Source organism: Apaloderma vittatum, unplaced genomic scaffold, assembly GCF_000703405.1.
Source record: "Apaloderma vittatum isolate BGI_N311 unplaced genomic scaffold, ASM70340v1 scaffold5227, whole genome shotgun sequence".
Lineage (NCBI taxonomy): Eukaryota > Metazoa > Chordata > Aves > Trogoniformes > Trogonidae > Apaloderma > Apaloderma vittatum.
Window position 1 is genome coordinate 477 of NW_009726539.1, and position 23,321 is coordinate 23,797.

The following is a 23,321-nucleotide window of genomic DNA, read 5'->3' on the forward strand; positions in this document are numbered from 1 at the left end:
CTCTCAATTTTAAGATATATTCTTAAATAAAACTGAGTTCTACTCTTTTATGAAAGAACATGCACTTATATATTTTTAACACTTTCCCAGATATTATTTTTCTGCATGACAATGCAAGAAATTCAACACTACCAACACCGTGATGACAATTTTATCCAAACCATGCAATCACAAATTTGTTTTGCTCAAATTCGTATCTTAAATGATTTCCAAAAGCCTTTTGTCAGAAAGGCTAGCAAAAATTGAAACCACAAGCTATGAACGTGCTTCTCCCTAACTGAGTGAAAATGCTAAAATCTCCTGTGATTTTAGTTACTAATATTCAGTCTGACAAAACAATGAAAGAGCTGGATTCTTTCAATTTCAGCTCTTCCTGTGCCTTGTGTCTTTATTTACCAGAAGAGAGTAGCAGCAGAGAATACTCACAGCTTTTGCAAAGACCCCCATAAGCTCTGGGAACTGATGTGTCAGGAGGGCTAGCATGGCTGTGAAAGAACATAGCCCAGCAGTGAAGAGGATGAAGAAGGGAAGCTCTTTCTTGGGATAAACTGAAACTTCATGAAATGCTGTAGAATAAAAGACGGCAAGGAGAATACATTATATGCAACAAAAAAAAACCCCAAGCCCAAAACTCCTCAACCAAATCCAGACCAACATTCTCACATAGTTTAAACAGTCAGAGACACCCAAATATGCTTTTGAAGGAAGAAATACACAGAAGGTCTGAAACACCTGAGGCCAGTATTATTGTTCTGTCAGTGATCTCGCTGCCAAGTAATTCTCATCTAAGGATCGCATTTCTGGCTTAGTCAGCTTCTATGTACATACCCCTGAAAATTAACCTACAAATCACAGAACGTCAGGGGTTGGAAGGGACCTCAAAAGATCATCTAGTCCAACCGCCCTGCCAGAGCAGGATCACCTAGAGTAAGGCACACAGGAATGTGTCCAGGTGGGTTTTGAATGTCTCTGGAGAAGGAGACTCCACAACCTCCCTGGGCAGCCTGTGCCAGTGCTCTGTCACCCTCACAGTGAAAAAGTTTTTCCCAAGGTTTTTGTGGAAGCCCCTATATTCCAGCTTCCACCCATTGCCCTTTGTCCTATCATTGGGCATCACTGAAAAGAGCCTGGCTCCGTCCTCCTGACACTCCCCCTTGACGTATTTATAAACATTTATGAGATCACCCCTCAGCCTCCTCTTCTCCAAGCTAAAGAGACCCAGCTCCTCCAGCCTTTCCTCATAAGGGGATGTTCCACTCCCTTCATCATCTCTGTGGCTCTGTGCTGGACTCTCTCAAGCAGTTCCCTGTCTCTCTTGAGCTGAGAGGCCCAGAACTGGACACAATATTCCAGATGTGGCCTCGCCAGCGCAGAGCAGAGGGGCAGGAGGACATCTCTCGACCTACTAACCACACTCCCTCTAATACAGCCCAGGATGCCATTGGCCTTCTTGGCCACAAGGGCACATTGCTGGCTCACGGTCATTCTGCTGTCCACCAGGACCCCCAGGTCTCTTTCCTCCACACTGCAAGACTCTACACTTGCCTTTGCTGTATTTCATAAAATTTCTGCAGCACAGCCTTCTGCTGTGTCAGCCACTCCATCAGTTTTGTACCATCAGCAAACTTGTTGATGGTGCACTCTATTCCCTCATCAAGTTTGCTGATGAATAAATACATTGAATAGTACTGGTCCCAGTACAAATAAAACATTCTTTTTTTTCTTTATGTAGGTCATTGGCCAGCCACATGGCTGCATGTTTGCTAATGCTCATACACAGGTGGCGCAAAAACATGCACCCATGAGCAGCAGTGGGACCAGCTGTCCAGAAGTGTGGTTGTAGGTCGGCTTAAGCAAGCTGTAAAACAAGTGCCTTTGTACCAGTAAATTCTGAGTGTTTAATCTGCACAACCAAGAAACATTATCCTAAAAGGAGGACACATAAACACGTACTTTAAATTCTGATTTTCAGAATTCTCTGTATACTTAGTACAACAATATTTTAAAGCATCAAAACCTGGAATTTAAATTAACAGTGATTTTTTAAGGTATTTGTTAGTACACACAAAAATAAACACAGAAATTTCCGTGATTCTAGTATGAAAAATCACTCACTGGGCCTTGAACAAAGCAGCACTGAGAAAGCTAAAAGGGTCAGAAGAGGACAATGTATATTTTTCTGGAAGAATAAACTTTTATCGTGACTCAGATTCAAGGTGAACATTTCGCTGGCTTGGCAAAAGGTCTGGTGGGCTCTTTATCTGTCTTTATCTTAGCTTCACTCATTCAGCTCACATTTTGGAGCTACAATCACGATCAATGCTAACTGGGAAACTTTTTTCCTCATACAGGACCAACTTCAAGGCTTACCATATACACAAATCCTATGACTATTCACACACACAAAATGTTACTCTTCCATTCTGTCTGCTTGCTCTCCTTCAGTGATCAGCTCTCATCTCATTGTACTTGCAGACAGCGTAAGCACAGGGTAATCCAACAGTGGCAGGACAATATTCTTGACTGCGTCCATCCAGAGTGGAGTGGTTTCCAAAACCAACAGCAAGAATTTGTAAGAGTTTAAATTAAAATACTAGAAACTAAAAATATGTATGATTTTGGGGTCTGCTAACTCAATCAGTTTTAAAAGGAAAACACAGATAATTTGTAACCTCTCTTTGATTTAAATTAAATTTAGAGATTGGGATATACCAGGTCATGAGTTTTCTAAGATTTCTTGTGTTTATTTTTTTGCACTCTCTTTTGACACAGGCTCAAATCTGTTCCGGTCTGTTATCCAACCATGGCAAAAGTCTTTGTGGTTGATATTTTTGATTCGGATAACCTGTCAGCTCTTAGTGTTCTGATATAATTCCAGCTGACTCTCCTTTAAAACACACGTCATTAATGCGTGTGGACAGGTATGTAAAAACCCCCTTTAACTGACCTGTGTCTGTCATGGTATGTTAAACCCTTCCCTGCTCAATCCCAAGGGATTTTGCAGTGAAAGGCATTTCCCAGAACTGCCAGAGCAGAACACGACCGTCTGCATAAGCTGTTAAAGAGTCCCTCGCTTCTAACATTTGACAAGAACAAGTAGTTTTGCATCTAAAAAGAGAACACTGAGCTATTCTGCATGACTTTGGCATTCCTAAATCTCCTGACACTCCACCCTCCCCAGCTCAGCATCCCTCTGAGTAAAGCAAGCAGAGTGCTCTAAGAGGTGCTGTTACAATTAGGGTGATTATAATGGGGTGGGGAGATACTGGCAGTTGCCAAGGGTTTCTGTGTAATATCAGCGAGAACGTACTGTGAAGGAGACCTGCAATGAGTGGATTTTCACTGTATTATTCTCACCTAATGATTACTCACATAGGCTTATAAAAAGTGGCAACATATTTTTCAGCCCAAACCACAGAGATTCTGAACGGAAGACTAGAAAGAGAGCAAATGCTCTCAAAACCAGTCTTCACAGCAGAATCGGGATACGTTTTACTTTTTTCCAGAACAGATTTATCTTTATTCCTTCTTCAGTACAGAGAAGGTGAGAGAAGACTCTCTTTTCTTTATCTGCCTCCTTTTGTCCCGACCCAGGAAACCTCTCTGCGTGCGTGTATGTTCCATTCATGCTCACACAAAGTCCCACGGTGAGAAAACACGTGGGAGTGAAGCACAACTGTTTGCAAGACGGGCTGCTTCGGCTCTTCCTCTGCATTCCTGTGCTTCCCTGTGTGCACTGTGACGAGGCTCATTGGCTTGGACTGTAACGTTTCTTGACTAGATCTGACTCTGTCTGTATCTCACAGAGCACAGGGAACACTGTTGGCACTTTGCTAATACAGGCAGTAAACATATATAATAAATAACCAAGGTAATTTCATATCAAGCTCTTCACAGTAGCTGTTTGAGACTGCTTTTCAGAAAATGTCATCATAACCTGGCAGAATAACAGCCATGTTAGTAATCCAGCTGTCCTCAAGCAGATTTCATCTTGCCTTGGAGGTTAAGCAGCTAGTGTGCCTACAGAAGACGAAAAAGGCTGTGCCACCGTGCCTTTCGTTTGATGTTATCCCAGATGAAAGATAAGATGTATTTTCCAGTGTCTTTGCAAGACAGAACAGCAAGATCTAACTGATTCATACCTCTTCAGTAATCTCTCTCTCCATCCCCACACTGACAATTAGCTCTAAAGATAGCGGACTGTTATGAACTACAGCTGGGAGCTGCCTCTTAAATCATCACGGGAGCTCCAGACACTTCCTGTCAACCCAATTATTCTAATCCAGTGTATTCAATTTGAGAGGCATCGATGGGAGATCAGTGCTGCAAGGCTCAGGTAAATGATTCTTTGATGTTAGTGATGAGAAGAGAAAAGCTGAACATACATGGTAGTAGCTCTCTATCTGCAGTTTCTGTACAAATAGGGTAAGGGTAGAAAAGATGTCCTTTTTCCAGTGGATAGGGGATCATTCTGAAAGCTGAAAAAAAAAAATAAGACCATGCGCAAGTTATTGTGAGTGTGGCAGTCAAGGGACATATATATATATTTATTTTTAATTTTGAAAATCAAACACAGACAAAGCATAACATTTACATTTGGTTGCAAACAGCATATAAATTACTTAATGAAATGCCAAAATATAAATCTACACTTAGCTTTTAATGCTGCAAACACTTCTGTCTCGTTTTTATCTTGGGAGAAGGTTCACGAGTGTAAAGTGAGATCACATTACAAGTAGATACATAAATGTTTGCATGATTAGAACGCATTGTACTTACAATTCCATAGCTGAATTTGCGTATTTTGTTTTAGTCTTTTAAGTTGCAGAGTTTTTAAAGTTCAAGGGAAAGAAATGGATCTGACATAACATGTATAGCCTACAAAAATGACCAACTAAGCTTGTGAATTCAAGCCAATACTGTCAATCTCTGTGCATCGAGCATAATAAAAGTTTTGCATGGAGGAAAGTACCCTACTTTTTTCTTGTCGCACTCCAGCAAGCCAGGTAACATTGACAGCTCAAGCCCAGAGAACCAGTTTTCCAACACAGTCATGTTTTCATTTTACATTTGGCAATCAAAGATTAATACTGAATTATGAACACCAGGTTCCTCACAGGCATTTTTTTAGAACGCAGCAGATCAAGTCAAGCTCCCAATATAAATCTTCAGATCATGGATTAAATCGTACATACTCTTAGGCATTTTTGAAATTGAAGATAATAACAGAGGGAGAGGGAAATGGATTACTAAATCTGGATGGGCGACGATGTCATCGGCCATCTGAGTGTGGTTTATGGAAACATCAGAAGACTTGACTGAATTATAGCTTTGCAATCAAGGCATCCTTTTCCATTATCCTATACGTTATTCTCACTGTTAAAATGTCATCAGCGTGTTATTCTCACTACTCCTAAGAACACCAGTCACTGAAGCAATATTTTCCTCAACATACGTCCCAGAAGCACTGTACATTTTGGATGTTAGGTACAGCCCACCGCCACACGATAACACTCCATTATCTCTCGCTCACAAGGTGACTGAGGAATGGGTTTAAAACACACAGTACTCCAATATTTTCAATTGTGCATACTGTATTTGAAATAATGTAAGCAAGCTGTACTTTTTTTTGCAATTATATGAGTGTATTTTTCCTAGATTCTAGATTTCTTGATTTCTAAGCAATAGTAAAGATTGCAGAACTCCTCGAAGATTGTAAACCAACCATCTCTGGCAGTACTAAACCCCCCCTTTCCATAGCACCCCAAAAAGCCAAGAACAAATACAATAATCCAAGCCTTGTATGATCTTTGCATGCAACAAACTTGAATGTCTGTACAACACCATATGTGGAGGGATGTTCAATACTTCAAAATCACTAACACAAGGTTTTCATTCCAATCTGGCTTAATATTTAAACAGTCACTCAAGACTCTTCCTCCTTACCCTACAGTATTAAGATTCTAATCAAAATAAAAAGGGATAGCAAAGATGTTGCTTTTACAAAACTAGTGCAAAATGTCTGAATAGATTTTGCTGAATTTAAACAGTCATCTTCAATGTGAGATCAAATATGGAATGTTTACAGCAAAACAGTTTATTTAGCAATGTTATCGGCCAGTGAGGAAAGTGCTGTGGCTCATCTGTATCATTTTGTGTTTATGGAGGTACTTCTCTGCTTTACTTGCACAATATTATCTGATCCTATTTCACATTAATCAAGTCAGGTAGCACAGAGGCAGTTTGCTACTCAACCGTGTGCTCGTCCTAAGAGCCATTGCAGCATTTGAGAATGCCCAGGTTTTATTTCTTCATGGAAACGTGACACATAGTTAGAAACTGATGGTGATGAACACACACCTCGAGGCTCTTTTGAAATTCTGAAGCTACAAACCTTCCATACAGTACACCTGGACCAAATCCAGAGCAAAGTTTCACGTGGTGCCACTTGGGCTTTTTTAGCTCTACTATGAATAAAACTGTACTTTGACTAATCAAATGAAGACAGAGTATGAAAAAACCAACATTCCAGTTCGATGATGATCTTTATTTTTATAACCTCACTTTTCTCAGCTGTTGAATGCAATTTAGGAAACCATTCTGTGAGAATTTTGGAGTCTACATTATTAGAGAGACATTTCTGCACAAATTTTGTTAGAGGCTCTCTTAATTAGGAGCTACCTTATTCTCCTCATAAACATTCAAAATGTCCCCCTAAAGTTACTGACTTAATCTACTTATTTCTGTCCAACTCCCACACGGTCAGAACCAAATATTGTATATATGTGGCATTAAACTCCTCCATACAAGCTACTGAAGGGAGACCTGTGGTTATTTAAGCACATTGACAGAATGGTACACTTTAAAGACATGCAAGTACATAGATACCTAGAAAGAAAGAGAGGGCAACTAACTTTGCACTGTATGTAGACTGTTGGTTAGAATTAATATTTAATTAAATTTAATTTCTCTGTCATATTTCCACTGGTTTTGTGCAGAGACGCCAAGGAAACCGTTTGCAAGTAAAGGATGTAAGAGTGACATAAATAGTTCACTAAATCCATAAAGAGTATTACCCAGAGTAAGATATAGACCAATGATTATTGGACAAGATACTGATGAAACCATTAAAACCCACGGGAGTCTTTCTGCATGAGCAAAATCGGAACAACATTCTTGAGGACTGGTGTACTGTTCACCTCTGAAATTCCTATGCAAAATGAGTAGATTTTTCTTTGGAGGTTATGCAACAATACTCATTTACATCTTTACAGGCTATTAACCAAATATTAGGTAATAAATTACATACTCAGATCAGTTAACGTGGTTGAATGGGAATGCCCTACACTGCCTTCAGGCACATATTACCAGATTTCCTAAGCAGCCAGCTTCCTGTGCCAAAAGCTGGGCCTTGGAAACAGCCCCGCAGGGACTCCCCAGCCTGACAAATCAAAAGAAAATCTGTTCAGGATTCCCTGCAAAATACTGCTACATAATGATAGGTTAACAAGCCTTGGGCCAAAGGACTCTTGCAAGCGTCTGGAAGAGAAGAAACACTATGTAAAAGCAAACCACTGAAAAGAAGCCACTGGGAAGGAGGCTGTGATGGAGAAAATAATAGACTGGGAGAAATGACAGGAAAGAGCTACCAGACAGGACAGAATAAGGCAGCAGAGCAAACCTCAGGTGGCAATGGTATGCATGGCTGACCAAGGTGTTCTATACCCCCAGAAAACAAAGCCATTGCTTCCTCAGGGAGCCTACACTGCAAATGAGGCAAGTCTAGGCCATTTGATAACAGTGAATGAGACAGAAGGTCACTTTTACCATGGAGGCATTAAGGGCATTTCTCTAGGAATTAACATGGTGACAAAATTGTTTTTCCAGCAAAGCTAAGTGAGAACAGTAAAAAAAAAAAAAAAAAGAGAATGTGGTATAATAACATATAAAGAGAGAATGGAACAAAGCAGAGCAGAAAATGGGAACTAGATTACATAAAGAAAAATCTGCCCTAAAAAAGCCAATAAAAGCTGATTATGAACAGCACGTTTTAATTCTCTGCAACATGAAAAAAACCCCCTACATCTCAAAAGCAGGATAAGACAGGTTAGAAGGTTAGTATATGACTTGTGGAGGTCATATACTCCAACCTCCTACTCAAAGCACGGTCATCTTCCAAGTTAGGTCTGGTTTCTCAGAGCAAAGTCCAGGTGAGCTCTGAGTATCTTCTGAGGATGGAGATCCCACAACCTATCAGCAACCTGTTTCAATGTATCGCCACTCTCATTCTGAAAATATTTTTCTTATGTTGCGATTAAATTTCTTGTTTCAATTTGTGTGTATCACTTCTTGTCTTCCCACTGTGCTGTTCTGTGGAGATTCTGACTCTGTCTTCCCTATCATCCCTCTGTTGCGTGGTGGAAGACAGCAACTGGATCTCTCCTTTACCTACCAGAAGTCTATTCAAAGTTGAATGAAACCAGCTCCCTCCACATCTTTTCTTATGTCACATATTCCAGTCCTCTATGCATCCTAGTAATCCTCCACCCAACTCACTCCAGTTTGTTGGTTTAAAAAAAGTCATAACATACTGTATAGGTTTATACTATACATTAATATTTATCTGCCTGTAAGGCATCTTCCTAGTTTCCCAATATCAAAGCATTCATAGAATCATAGTTTGGGTCACAAGACACCTCTGAAGATCATCTAGTCCAACAGTTCAACTCCCCCGATGCAAGCAGGGATATCTTTCACTAGATGAGACTGCTCGAAGCCCCATCCAACCTGACTTTGAAAACTTCCAATGTTAGAACATCCATCATTTCTCTGGACAGTGTCTCACCACCCTTGCTGTCAAGAATTTCTTCCTTATGTCTAATCTAAATCCACCCTCTTTCAGATTAAAACTGTTCATTCAAATAATGATAAACAAATCTCTACAGCTCCGGAGTGAGGAAGGTAAATTATCATCCCCTTATCCACAAGTAAGAAAATATGTATCAAAGATGGGAAATTTTGTTCAGTATTACACAGAGAACACAATCCAAGACTTCAGAACCCTTCTTCTCATTAAATGAAGTTTGTATTTTCAGTTTGAATTTCCAGTATTTCAATGCTGGTAAGGATATAACTGACCTCCAAAATTTCCACATACTGTACTTCACAAATAACTATTATTTTCTCATGACAGTCAATAATAACATTTGATTAGCTTCTTTGTAAGAAAGAGAATTACTTACTGCCTTCCCATGTACAGTGTAAGAGATTCAATGCCCCCTCTACTCTTTTCCAGTGTTGAAGATGAAAGAAAGCATATGCTATTGCTTCACTGTCCCCTCTCTTCAGAATATGTTCAGGGGGCAGAATTAAGCTTTTCATTTCTAGTAAGTACTGCAATAAAAAAGCAGAGCACAATTATTTCAAAGGTAATAAAAAAAAAACACACACAAAAAGCTGCCTGCAACTCTACGATGCACACTGAAAGGTCTATTTTCCTGAAGTACTTTCCTTCATAACTGTTTCATGAAATGTGTAACACTGCCAACTGCACTTGAAGTTAATTACTGAATTACTCCCAAAGACTAAGAAGATATGCTGACAGATGGTTACTGTTCTGCTCTTCAGCTGTAGTAGGGGGCCTACAGAGAACTTCAAAATGAGATCTCTCTCTTACCAAAGGAGATTGAAAAAAGGGCTCAAAGCAGAACTAATTACAAAAGCTTTTTAATTAAAATTGTTTATAATGAAATGAAGACATTAAGTAGTTTGACGTACATAGTATTTCTATAAGGAAAACACAAGTCTCATAGTCTGCACATGGGTTGCTTCCCTGCGTTGCCATCAACCAGTTGCCAGGTCTATCAATAGGCAAGGTCGGCAGCCACCCAAGTAGCCACCAATAAGTCACAAAGTGAAAAAAGTTACAAAATGTACCTGATTTCCAGGAAAAAAAAGGTACTGGATGTTTACGCTTGCCACTTGAAATAGTTATTGCAAATGGCATGAAAATAGAAAGAACCACTGACTAAACCCACAGTTTCCCCCCCTACTGAATTCCCTATAACGGAAGCAGATGAAACACACAGAGGGTTTATGCCACAGGAGAAGACAGAGGTCCTGGACATTATTCAAGCTGCTGATTTTTCCTCCTTTCCCAGCCCATGAGCTAGACCACTGCCAGTTCAGCAGACATTATCTCATCACCGGTGTTACCACATTCCAGTTAGTGGAGGGGAAAGATACGGTGGAGAGGAAAGATATACCCCTCGTTGGCGTGCTTCACAGGGAAAAATAACCGAAATCACAGGCTCCCAAATCAACTCCTATTAGTCAGATCCCTGAGAAGTGCAGTGTTTCCCAGATGTGCACTGACAGCTCTTCAACCCCACAGGGAAACTGTCGCTCTCTTCCAGGATGCTCAAGATAAAATGTTCTCCCCACCAGACTATTAAGTTAACCCAAAGGGTGGCAGGTGAGTCAAGAGGTAGACTGCAAGGCCCTAACACAAGGTTTGGAAAGGAAAGTTATGATGAACTGTTGGCAAAAGGAGAGTGAGTGTGCAGCTCCTCCATTTCATCCTGTGCCTACATACTGCTCTGGAAGAGGGAGGACAGCAGGAACCTCGGGACCGACAACATCCCAGCACAGGCACCCACAAGAAGGCAACCAGACAAGCTGGGTGAGACAGAGGCATGGGTGGTGGGAGCCTTCCACAGCCCCCGTTAAACGCTGACTTCTGTGAACGGGATGAGCTGGTGTGGAAAAGAGAGCAAAAGAAATAGAGGAGAACTGAAAACTGATCCTGGGGAAAGGAAGAGGAAAGGCCAGAGGGAAATGGGCACCAACTGCATGACGTTGGGAAGGACGCTCTAGAGCTGGTCACCCCTTTGCTTGAAGGAGCCTGGAATGAGCTAGCAAACAGATAAAGGATTTGAAGAGACTGTGATCAAAGCAGAGAACTGTCAGCCCTGGGAAACAGATTCATACTTCAAAGAGGAAAGGAAAATCACATGGGTTTCTGATGCTGGTTACAGTATTAAAGGAGGAGAAACAGAATTAGCAGCAGGAGCAATAAGTGAGATACTTGGATTTGCTCTAAAGCCTTTCAGAAAAACCTGAAAGAGCTGCAGAGAAGGTGGATTAATGAAGGAAGCTGCAATTTAGTAGGTGGGACAGGGGATTAAGAGTGACAGAGAGAATAAAGAGCTGACAAGAGGGAAGGAGCTGCCAGGCTTACAGAGATACAGCAAACATTCTTATTCACTGCCCTAATGAATGTTCCACCCTTTTAAAACACACATTATATTTCTATCTGTTGAGCAGAAAGGAATACAGCTGCAAAACCTGCAGGTTTCTGTTTTGTTAATTTAGAATATAACTCTTATTTTCATTTGGGCTTTTTTTGCAAAAATAAATGAGAAAGTAAGTTCCCACTAATTAAATATTTCAATCAAAGAAAGAAAAACCCACCCAAACCCAAAGTCATGTCTCTATTTGTTGGAAAAGAAAAAAAAAAGAAGGAATGTCCTATTTCTAGAAGAGTTGAGATGAAAACATATTATTTTGATTCTTATGTATTATTTATCAGTGATCAGAAGAAAATCAAGCAGAAATACTGTGTCTTGACGCTTGCAAGTCATTCTTAGTCCTCAGTTGTGTCGACTTTCCAGTCTGCATTTTTCTCAGTTCCAGAAAGAAAAAAACCTATTTTTAAAAAGTTCCTCAGATCAAAAATGTGCAACGCTCCTCCCTCTTTGTCACAGCTACTTTCCTAAACAGAAAGTCCCCAATCTGGTTTGGTGATATTCAAGACGACCCACACACAAAGTTGATGGATGGCTCAAGCCTCATTTGGGCCTCATAATAGTTTTTTTTTTTATGCCCAAAGGTCAGCCACACCTTTTGGGCATGCAAGCTGTCAATGAATTTATTCTGGAGGCATTTCCAGCAGGAACGCTAATTGTACACAGCCCCAGCGAGACCTCGCCTGGAACACTCTGTACACTTCTCATCGGGCACTTTCAGGAACATAAAGATCAAATTCTACAAGTATGGAATAGAGCTAATCAAAGAAATGGCAAGTCTGCTTTGTAAGAGAGCACTTGAAGGCTTCCATCTGTTTAACTTCTCTAAACAGGACTAACGGGTACCAAAAGGGTACCCAGCTGTAGGTAGGGCTTGATTATTCGGAAGGAGAGATATGACTGTCCATGACAATTAGGATGGTCTTGATGTCCTAGAATATCATACCTATTTGTGCACTGCTGTATTTTCAAGGAGAATTCCAGACCCCAGAGGGTATTCAGGTTCCTGGAGGTTTTGCTGACAGGGCTCAGGGTCTACTTGGAGATAACGCAGCCAAGGGCAGCCATCTTTCGTAACTGTGGGCTACTGGCATCCAGGTATTTGACAGGCAGGACTCGAGTCCCAGTAATCTGCTGGGTTTCTAGCACACTGTGCATGAAATCAACATGGTCCCTGAAACATTTTGGTTTGAGCAAGCAAACAAATTCCAGTGAAATGAAATGAAATGAGAAAATCTTCCTTCCAAAACTATCCAATAAGCTACAGTCCTCATGCTGCCCATATAATGTGTGAATCACAGTCCTGGTGGACTTCTGCATGCAACAAATATCTCCAGCTCTTGGAAAAAAATCAGCCAAAGACATCTGATTGTAGTTTCCAAGAGGCTGCTATCACACTTAATTAAAGACACTACACTAGACAGGTACAATCTTCTCTTCAGCCACCAAAGATTTTGGGATGGGAATCTCATTACTTATATCTCAACGTTTCCAAGACCTCAGTCCAGAGCACAGCCCTTGTTACTACAAGCCTAATACGGACACAAGATCCTACCATACCACTAAAATTCATACAAGTATGAACTCCACCTGGCTTTACAAAGAACAACCTATATCCCTTGTCAGATTCTCTATTACCTGTAGCTCCTAATACACTGGCATCCTCTCAGATTCAACCACAAACTTTACAACAAGTATTAAAACTTCATCACCTTTTCAATACTTCAAATTTACAGGGACGATGGGAGTCCTCTGTCATCCTGACAGGGCTCTGAACTCAAGCGTGGTTCCACTTCCGAAGAAGAGCCAAGTAACAGGCTAAATAAGAAACTAAGGCTAAATAAGAAACCCATCATGGAGGAACTGGAGACGGCAAGCCCAGCACATCTCTGACTGCATTTGTTTTTCAGTGACAAATGAAGAAGTTTAACTAGAAGAGGAAAGAGCACGTTGCTGCCATCTGCGGTTATCACATTCCTTTAAAAAAGGAATCAGCTCGGAACAGACAGTCTAGAAAATTTCAGCCAGAATGACCCAGTCTTAAGTTATGAGTGGATACTAAAATTGCCAAATTATTTCTGTCATCAACAGATGGCTCAATCAGCCCTTCTCTACTGCATTGTTTTAGCTTAGATTTTTCTGGTTTTCTTTTTTCAGTTGTTGTGGTCTCTCTCTTCTCTCACTCCAAACTTTTTTGCTGTCAAAACCCTGTATTTCAGGAGTTACAGTAAGGGTAACAGCATTTTTCATGGGCTTCCACAGAGGGCTTCTGGGCTGGTTAACATGACATCATAGAATCATAGAACACTTTCAGCTGGAAGAGACCTTCAAGATCACTGAGTCCAACCTTTGTCCTAGCGCTATGAATAGCACTAAACCATGGCCCTCAGAACAACATCTACCTTTCACTTAAACACCTCCAGGGACGGTGACTCAACCACCTCCCTGGGCAGCCTGTTCCAATGCCCAACAACCCTTTCAGTAAACATGGTAACAGATATTCCTCAGCTACAGCCATTCCGTACACATTGTGAAAACACCTTTCACCGAGCATCTGGAGGATGACAGTGAACCTTGTACACATGAAGTGTAACATGGTGGAGTTGATATTTCTCTTCCTTGAACTGATTAAATATCCATTATTTATTTCATAATATTGACAGCACTCTGGCTACCAATTCTCCTCTGCTGGGAGGGCTTTTAACATTCCACATTAATGAGCTACTTCAGTGCCCTTTCGTAAAATAAATCAACCTGTCTCAGGCAGGTTTCCTTCTTTCCCTCAGTTGTGCAATTTGCCTCTGAAATTACAGCTCAGGCTGCAAACAGGCAATAGTCACTCCTGCACCTGTGACGGCCCTCCAGGCTAGAATATGAGAATTTAACATTGTTTGAACAGAAACTCTCCTCCTCCCAGTGGGATGATCAGCATCAGCCTAAAACAGCTCCAAAATACTGGTTTCTACATGCCCAGAGAAGCCACTTTTAGGTCACCTTACAAGTTTTCATTGGATTGACGGTAATTAAGAAGTTTGGCCTTTTTGCTGGAGATACAAAAACAAATCACCATCCCACTGAACAGTTAAAAACTCTCTTAAACATGTCTGGAATAGTTTCTCCGTAATATCATGGGGTGTGCGGAACAGACTTATTTCCCATCGGGTATATGAATTTGTTTGCATTATTTGTTTCTATTAGCAACTACAACTTACTAGAATCCACACAAGCAAAAAGACAGACACAGTTCTTATTAAAAATATTAAAATAAATAAGAAAGAAATAAGAAGAGATAAAATGGAGAACAGATAAAGCTTTAAAAGTGTTTAAGTCAAAGGTTTGTTACATCCTTTTAAGAACTGTCTGCACACAAAATTGGCATTTCTTAAAGTAATATCACTATTTAGGTTGTCCAGTTCAAATGCAGCAAATATCAGCAGGTACTCTCTCTAACCAGTTCCTGGTTTACATAGCAAACCCATGTAACTGTGTGCAGAGCACACTTTGGACTCATTTTTAACAATCGGATGGATGGACCATCACCTGTTTTCTCCTCCCTTTGACTCTGCCAAATAGCAGAGGGGATGCCATCACTACTGGGACCTGCCTTGCCCAGTTCTTGGTCACAGCCTTAGGCAGGGCAGCATCGGTGGAGAGCCCTGGAGGAAAGGGTCTCAGCAGGAGCCTTTAGAGCTGCCAAAAAAATCTGACAAGTTTGTGTCTTCGCTCAGTTTGCCCACCTGCACTAAATCATGTGTGTGTGCATATTCACAGTTAATTCCTATGAACTAATCCATAGCTAATGGGTTCAAGGGAATATAGAAAGACATGAAAAAATTAAAGCCTTCAGGAAGATAACTTGAGCCTCAACTACTCTAGCATGGGAGCAACTGGGAAAAACCACACTGTGGGCAAGGTTTGGGGCTGATGATGCTCTGCTGCTGCCAGGCTGATTTTGGCTGCATTGTGTCTCACAGATCACAGAAAAAGTGGTGGTGGGGGGAACTTTTCAAGAGGAGATTGAGTGCAGGGAGTGAGCCTTGCCAGTTGGTTCAGAAAATTCAGGAAAGCCCCCAAAACAGCTGTTGTACTTTATCAGCATCAGCTTGGGATAGCTGCATTACATATAAGTGGGGAAGCTCCAAGCACAACATATAAATAATACTGACAAAGACTTGCGTTTGTGGATACATATATACATTTTTTACCACTCCCTCCACAAATTCTGTACCCTCTACATCACAGGAGATAGTACTCTCTATTCAATAAAAAAACTTCTGGAATTACAGCGATACCCCAACTACTAAATTTTTGAGCAGCACGTTGTCAGATAGCGTCAACACATTTCCTTGAGACCGAAACTCCACAGGGCATGGTGCTACACTAAAACAAAGGGATACCAGTTCATAGAATCTCATTTAAGACAAAGATTGTTGAAAAAAAATCAGAAAAATCTTCACAAACAAGCAATAGAATCTGCAGCTTCTTTTCCCAGTGAAATTCACAGCTCTTTGCTTTGTTCTCTTCCCTGCTGTACTGCTGACTTCAGTCCGCTACTGGTTGTATTTTCCTTTACTGAAAAGAATTCTGAAAACATTCTGCCTGGTGACGCACTTTTTTTTTTTTTTAAACAGGCAACCTCTGCTAAAGTATAAAGGTGCAATTTGCTGTAGCTGAGTTGTTTCAATAATATGAAAACCATAAACTGCGGGTAGATGTAATATCTTTTAACAGATATTTTCTGGTACAGCTTAAAAAATTAAGCCACTTTCAAGCACAGAAATGTTTTTATGAGTAAAATAACCTCCTCTGATCCAACCTCCCATGGCAGGGAGGTTAGATTAGATGATCTTTAAGGTCCCTTCCAAACTAAGTAATTCTATGATCCTACGATATCTTCAGAATGAAAAGTCTTAAACAGTTTGACAGTGGTTTCCTGCAGCCAGGGAGATCACAGCTGACCCAGCTGAGCTGGTCTTGCCCAGAAACAGCACAGCCAGGTGAACTGCCCAGTTTCCCAGAGAGATTTGGCAGGCTCCTCCGAGCTCTGCATTGCTTTCGTTCACTTAAACCAAATTCTGGTACCTGCACGTGTCACATCTTGACTCCAGTGCATTCCAAAAGCAATAAGAATTTATCACCTATGGTCGAGGCTTAATGGACTGATCTCTGGGAATTAAATTCTCATTGAAATGTTCTCAAAAATCTGGCTATAATCTCCCAGGGAAAAATCAGCAGTGTCTGAAGAATCCCATGGTTGTTTTCCACAAACTTGCAACAGGTCACAACGGGAGACACAGTTTCCCTTTTTTGCTAAATTCAGCTCAGCAGCATCTCTCAGCACGTTCAGAGTGTGTTCCCTGCATTCTCTTTGTCTCAGTATCTCATTAGCACAAATCTGCTATTTCCAGCTAAATGTCTTAAAATGCATATCCAGTAGTAATCTTTTTTATGTCATAATTCTAATTATTTGCACTGAAAATAGTAAAATTTCCTTTTGAGAAAAAACAGAAATACATCTAACCATTTGTTTCTTCTCTTTAATAGTTCCCTGCTTTCAAGGCTTCTGCTGAGAACTTTGCAAATGTCTTAAATAATCTGTCACCTTTCTAATTTATTTCTTCCTTGGTCTGAATAAGAGGCTCATTAGTGTTTAAATCCAAAGGAAGCTCTGAAGATATATTAGTTTTGTGGCACCGTTAGACTTTTTGTGATGCTGCTTCCTAAAACTAATCTCCATTTCATTAAGAACAAATTGGATATGACTTCAATCATAATTGAGTAGAAATTAAAGTGTAATATCCATACTGTGCATAAAATTCTAACCAAAAATATATCCTTTAGCTAATTGCAGGAAGAACGAGCGTGAAATCAGCAGTGCTGCATATTAATCTGCATTAGGCTACACTGTTTTAATGTTAAAATATGAACTAAAACCACCTAGACTCTGCTCCCGCTGCTACCTTGTTATCCTGTTAATTTATATGTTTCACAAAGGTTTTCAATTTCAAGATGATAGACTTTGTAAAACTGAGGGAATCGATTAACAATGTGAACTGAGTGAGAAGCTCAGGAACTTAAGCGAGAAATTACTTAATCAAAAGTACCGAAAATAACACGAAATCTGTATTTCACACACGGGGATACTCGTCAGAAAGAAGATTCAGCCTTGTACTAACCAACTGCCTAAACAGAAGCTGGCCAGTGAGAAAGAGGTCACAAGCAGTGAATGAAGTACTGATCTACAGGAAAAGCAGGATCTTGAAGGTCTGGAAGTGCAGAGGTTATCGAGCATCTGCCACAACTTACAGTAAAGTAGCTTTCGCAAGGGAAGTCAAATCAAAGAAGAGTGAGCCCTTAAGCATAAACAGAAAAAAAACAAGCAAAACCATAGTAAATGAAGACAACCTCAAGTTTCACGACAGTGCAGAGCAGGATGGACACTAGCAGGATGGACACTAGGAGCATAGAGGCCACTGCAGCCAGTTCTCTCTGTTCCCAAGCAGTGAACAAATCAGTTCCAAAAACAGCCAGGCTAACACAACTGCCTCTGAGCAAAAAAATCCCCACTCAGAATCGAGTGATCCAGTGATGAGAGAAGTAAAAGCAATGTCATCCATTTAAAGAGGAGGGAAATTATATGTACTAATATGGAATCATTAGTATGAAAACTGTTAAAAATATTTTGATGGAAATAATTATCAAAAGCATGGAGGTAAGTAAGGAAAATAGAAGAGACTCCCAAGGATTGGTTGTGACAGGCTGAACTAGTCATCTTTCTTGGCAAAATACCAAATTTTTTAGAGAGCAAGCAGAGCTGGGCTTCCGTAAAACACTCAGAAAGGTTCACCCAGAAGAGGACTGGGACACAGTTAAACAGGCAAGCAGGCAGAAGAGAAACACTAATGGTTGTGTTGATACAAGAACCATTGGAAGGGAAGAAAGTAAACAGAGTTCTGGAGAAGCAGTCCTCGAATCAAACTTCATTTGGTATTTTCATTTTACAGCTCAGCAGAAAAATAGAAGATCGTCTAATAATACAAAGAGACTCATCCCATCTAAATCTTCTTGTCTAAAAATCAGGCTTTTACTGGAAAATAGTTGCTCCTTTCATAGTCAATGTAGAAACAGGCACCTCGGAGGGCAAGTCTGTCTAGAGATGTCTAAGACAGTTGCTTCTTTCCACTGCCTGTAGAGGAAGTCTAGATGATTTTATTAAACAGCCTAACCTTCAGATAGCTAAGCCATGCTATTTAGTGGTTGGCATAACAGACATAGCTCACGGAGAAAATATTTAATTCCTGCAATGCATTAGAATTAACTTTCTGCAATCCCTGTGTACATACAGGATAGGTTTTGGCTATATCCTGACCAGACCTGGTGTTCAGCTGTACCTAATGAATGGGCTCCCTCCACTAACATGCACCAGCCTTCTGCTCTCCAGTAGAGGCTGCCTGCCTTCAAAGAGCAATACTGATCCAAAGGTTTGTGGGGTAAAGTTCAGAGGCAGATCTCCATGGGCCAAAAAGCATCTGCCTCCAGTATGCCTTTACAATGAACTTAGAGATTGCAATACTGAGTATCAAGTGATGAAATAATAAAATATATTAGCGTTTAGTAGCCCCTGGGCAAGATTCTTACTGCTGAGGTACATATCTGGAGAGGGGATTAGGTAATTAGAACATAAATCCCTTTTCCTACTTTGTAGTTCTTAGCAATTCTTCAACTCTGAGCTTTGCATTCTCAGAACTTAATGACAGGGTGCTGCATAAGGAATTACTAATGCAACTTATATGAAGCGTACCATAGATACCAAACACAGGTTCCTTTGTAGAGTATGCCAAAAACATACTCTTACCTGTAATCATCAAAACAAATAAAAAATACTATTTTGAACTAGAAGCTCTTTAATGGCTATTTTGTAAATAATAATCTGTCTTTATGTATGGTTCTGTCCTGCAGCGCGGCATTTGGTGGTGCCTACTACCACAATCCACCATGTAATTCTTGCTCACACAGAGGACTCATTTCAGTTCAAATTTTAAGTTGCATGGTCAGGAGCGGAAGACACCGAATGCAAAATACCAGTTGAAAAAAATGTGCATACTATCAGATTCTTTCCCTTCCCATTTTCTGCTCCCCTTTCCACAACATCTCTCATTTAGTCTAACACAGAAACCAGGAGTTAGGTGCTCAGCAGTGTTAAAGCTACAACGCTTTCTCCATACTCACTTTTGGCACATGTGGATTAAATTCTACTGCTCTATGAATAGCTTCTACTGCATTCATCTCTGCAGTACTCAGCCCTCGCCTTGAGGCAGCCTCCGGAGAAAATCTACAAAAGCAAAGAAACGAACACATTAGGTCAGAAATATTGATTTAAAAAAAAAAAAAAAGACAGAAAAGGAATCTAGAACATGGGCCCATGTAACTAAACTGAGTCAATCTCCTGTGGTCTCCAAACTTCCATAGCAAGTTGAAACTCTGAGTGATCTACTACATCAAGGCCAATGAAAATCCCAGCAGAAGTGGAAAGCACATTTGCATCTAATCATGGCAGAAAGTCAGTTCAAACAGTCCTGTCTCTGTCACTAATCTAAATTTGCTCTAGGTACCTTGCTGAGGGGCATATTCAAGGCTGAAGTTGCAGAAAAAAAGAAAAACAAAAAAGAAAAAAACACCACCAAAAACCAATGCCAAATTATTGTTGGAGAGCTTCTATTAAAAACAGGTTTGGGGAGGTTTTTGGGAAGTTCCCAACCCAATGCCCCCGGGTCAGGTTGGGATGGAAGCACGATGCAACAGCAGTAGCGGGTGGTCTACTGGCCGCAGCACCATTGAGGGTAGCATGCCCAAACTGTGGGCAAATCATCTGCCCCAGTGAATGAAAAACCAGACCATGCAATCTCTTTCTCACCTCACACCCCACGGCTAACTCCAGAGCTGTACTTGGCAGGCAGACACCACAGGGAAAGCTGTGACAACCTTAGCCCTGCCCTCCCAAGCTGGAGTCGCTGTGTAGGGAGGAAAGATGTTGCAGTAGGTACTGGCGATCTACAGGATAAAAAGAATGAAAGAAAATTACTTAGATCTTGATGTGTACATAACACTTTAAAAGCAAAAACTTGTCAGGATGTCAGTCAAGAAAATGGCTTTCCACTCTACTTGCTTTCCAACTCTAGGGAGGCATTCGACCCTCAGGTGCACAGACACAACTCTGCCTGGGATTTGTGTGAAGGCATCTGAGAGCAGAATCGGAGGTATTGAGCTCCATCTCACAAGGAGCTGAGCACCCTTTCAGAGTGAGCCAGTGCTCTCAAGTCCACAGGCATCAAGTGGATGTGCTCAGCACCTTGGAAGGTTGAGACCCAAGAGAAAACCGTAACAGGAAAGAGCAGGTATTTGTGTGTCTAAAAATATGAACGTCATCTACCTCTCAGAATCCCTGACATAGTAATGCTAAATCCACCTGCCGCTATTTAAGACATGAGCAATCTTCTGACAGCGTTTGTAAAATGACACTGCTACCAATACATCCACATTTATTTATTACCTTTTTGTGGTCAGGTTTGTACAAAGTTGAAGAGGTTCAGCCACACAACACCTTTTAGCTATATCTTCATCATACTATCTAGGAAGCCAAAGCTCCCCCAGACAGTATACAAAAAACGGAAACATATGCTATTTCTCTTCTTTTCTTCTTCTGTAACATTTGAAGTGCAATGTTTGATCACTGCATTTTTGTTCTTGTATATAAAGTCATTTTATGAATTTACTGCAGGACTGAATTCTCCTGCTAACCCAACAGATTGTTAGGGTGTGGGCTCATCTAAGAGAAATCTTGAGTTAAATCAGGAATTTTGCTGGACAGTGGTTCTTATGTACTTACTTGTCAGAGACAGCTCTGGCTTTGAGCAATGCAGCTGTGTAACATATTGTTGCTGATTTTGGTAGGCTTATATCTGTTGAGAACAAAGAAAGAAGTAAACATCTGAAAATGTAAAAGTCTGCAGAAAAACAAATGGTTGATACTTCGGAGTATGCATGGCATACATAAAATTATTAAGTGAATTTAGAATACTTTCTGATCTTGAGACTTGTACTTCCAGGTCACATGGATTTTTAAATTTCCACCCAATATGCAGGCCTTAAAACCTATGCTCATGACCACTGGAATTGCCATTTAGGCAGCAACTGGGTTCATTAGAGAACTAATTCAAAGAGTGAAATTACAGAGACATAATGAAGGAAGTCATTACTTCATATATAAATGTACAGGTAACCTGGAATACATGAATTTTTCCATAGTTCACAAAACATCTAAGTAAAAGCTGAGGGTAATTTTATTCACACTTTTTGTTTTCATTCAGAAGCAGTTATCTAATATGGATATGTTACAGCTTAAAAGTTAAGACAGCTACTTAAGTAATAATGGATGTCACTTGCAAGCAAATTATCATTAGATTTGTTGCAGTTAAAGAGCAGCACTAAAATAAGGTGTTTTGGAAATCTTAATGAAATCTTGGACCAAAAAGTTCACCAGACAGGCTCTGGCCTTTTTTTGCTGTTCTAGAGGCACAAGCGAGCCAAAAACCTGACTTAACCCATGAGTTCCACTTAATTTATATGTGTTCTCTGCCAGCAGATTGGTACAAAGTATCCAAAAGTTTGAGAGAAATGCTGCTTCACAGAGTTGAGTTATAGATTTGTTCCCACCGTTACAGAGAAGAATTGACTGCCACACTAGCAGTCTACCCAAGAACACATATTGTATGTGACTGAAATATTCCAGCATTAAAAAGTTAAAGATTACAGCTACATGGGGAGGAAAAAATAAAAGGGAGAAAAAGAACAACCTCCACTAAAGGCTGGATTCTGAAAACACTTTGCACACTGCAGTATTATAGCTTCCTATAGTAAACAGCAAATACACTGGAGTAGGCCCCTTGTAAAAGCGAAGAGTAGCTTACCTAACTATTGTTCTAAGAGACTATCTATCCCTCAGCCAGTCAGTAAAGTGGATTAGAGAGATGAAATTACCACAGAGCTTGGTAACTTCAGGGTTAAGAGAAACTTGTGATTTACTGAACCCCAGTCCCTTCCAAGAGAGGGCTCCAAAAGGGTGTTAGAGATGACAAGCAAGTCATATCTCAGCAGTCAGCATCCTTCACTTATTAACAACCAAGCAACCAAGCAGAATGTTGTTGTGTTAGACAGTAAACATTGCCAGAATGATCGAGGCACTTCGAAAATGCTACCTGTTAAATCCTCTCTGGTGTCATTTTATGCACTTGCACTTCAAGAATGAGATGTAAAGATCTTGTTGCATGCTCCCCTATAATATATTGCAATTATAATTTCACTGGAGTACGTAATTGTAGTGACTGAAGTAATTAAAATCAACAGCATGCAAAGTGGTCTGGGTGATAGATATGTTAATTACTCCACTAATAGAAGCTAGCTACAGACACAGACGTGACCATATCTTCAATGACAGGAGGAAATAAACATTCATAAGTGCTTTAATAACCCTGCTTATACTAGGTTTTCCCTAACATTAGGAGTTTAACGTTATTGCCCGTAAACAGAAATGACCTTCTTCAGACCATATTGGTCTCTTTTCTTTCAGGATGAATCTTACTCATCAAATCATAAATGGAGTGAAAGGTAGAGGAATGGACAAGAAAAAAACACATCAAGAAAATGATTATGCTGTCGTTTATAAGGTTTTCAATTGGGAAACAGAATACTTTATTTTCCCCTTACTTGTTAGTTTTTCTTTGGGCCATTAAGCCACCATTACCTCATGGGAAATATTTTGCCCTGCATCAGTTCAATCCTAGTAACATTGGTTCAGGATCTGCCCTTTACAAAATTTTCCATGAATGATACAAAGCAAGAGTTCTACCTAGAAGTTCCTGGAAATACATTTTCCCAGGAAAAAGGCAAACTCCACACATTAAAAAAAAAGGACCAAGAAGAGAATGTGTCCAGACTCTTTGAACAGTACAGTGTGAG

General features: G+C 40.3%; 1 protein-coding gene across 1 annotated transcript in view; it reads right to left on the bottom strand.

Moving 5' to 3' along the window:
• Positions 1-396: 396 nt before the first annotated feature.
• LOC104267835 (suppressor of tumorigenicity 7 protein homolog) overlaps positions 397-23,321 on the bottom strand; it is a gene marked incomplete at both ends in the record, with an annotated part of 51,270 nt that continues 28,345 nt past the window's right edge. The window contains 5 exons of the mRNA XM_009873306.1: positions 397-566; positions 4,386-4,478; positions 9,243-9,393; positions 19,536-19,638; positions 21,193-21,265. Of these exons, the coding sequence (XP_009871608.1) occupies positions 397-566; positions 4,386-4,478; positions 9,243-9,393; positions 19,536-19,638; positions 21,193-21,265 (590 nt within the window). The remainder of the gene's footprint in view (positions 567-4,385; positions 4,479-9,242; positions 9,394-19,535; positions 19,639-21,192; positions 21,266-23,321) is intronic.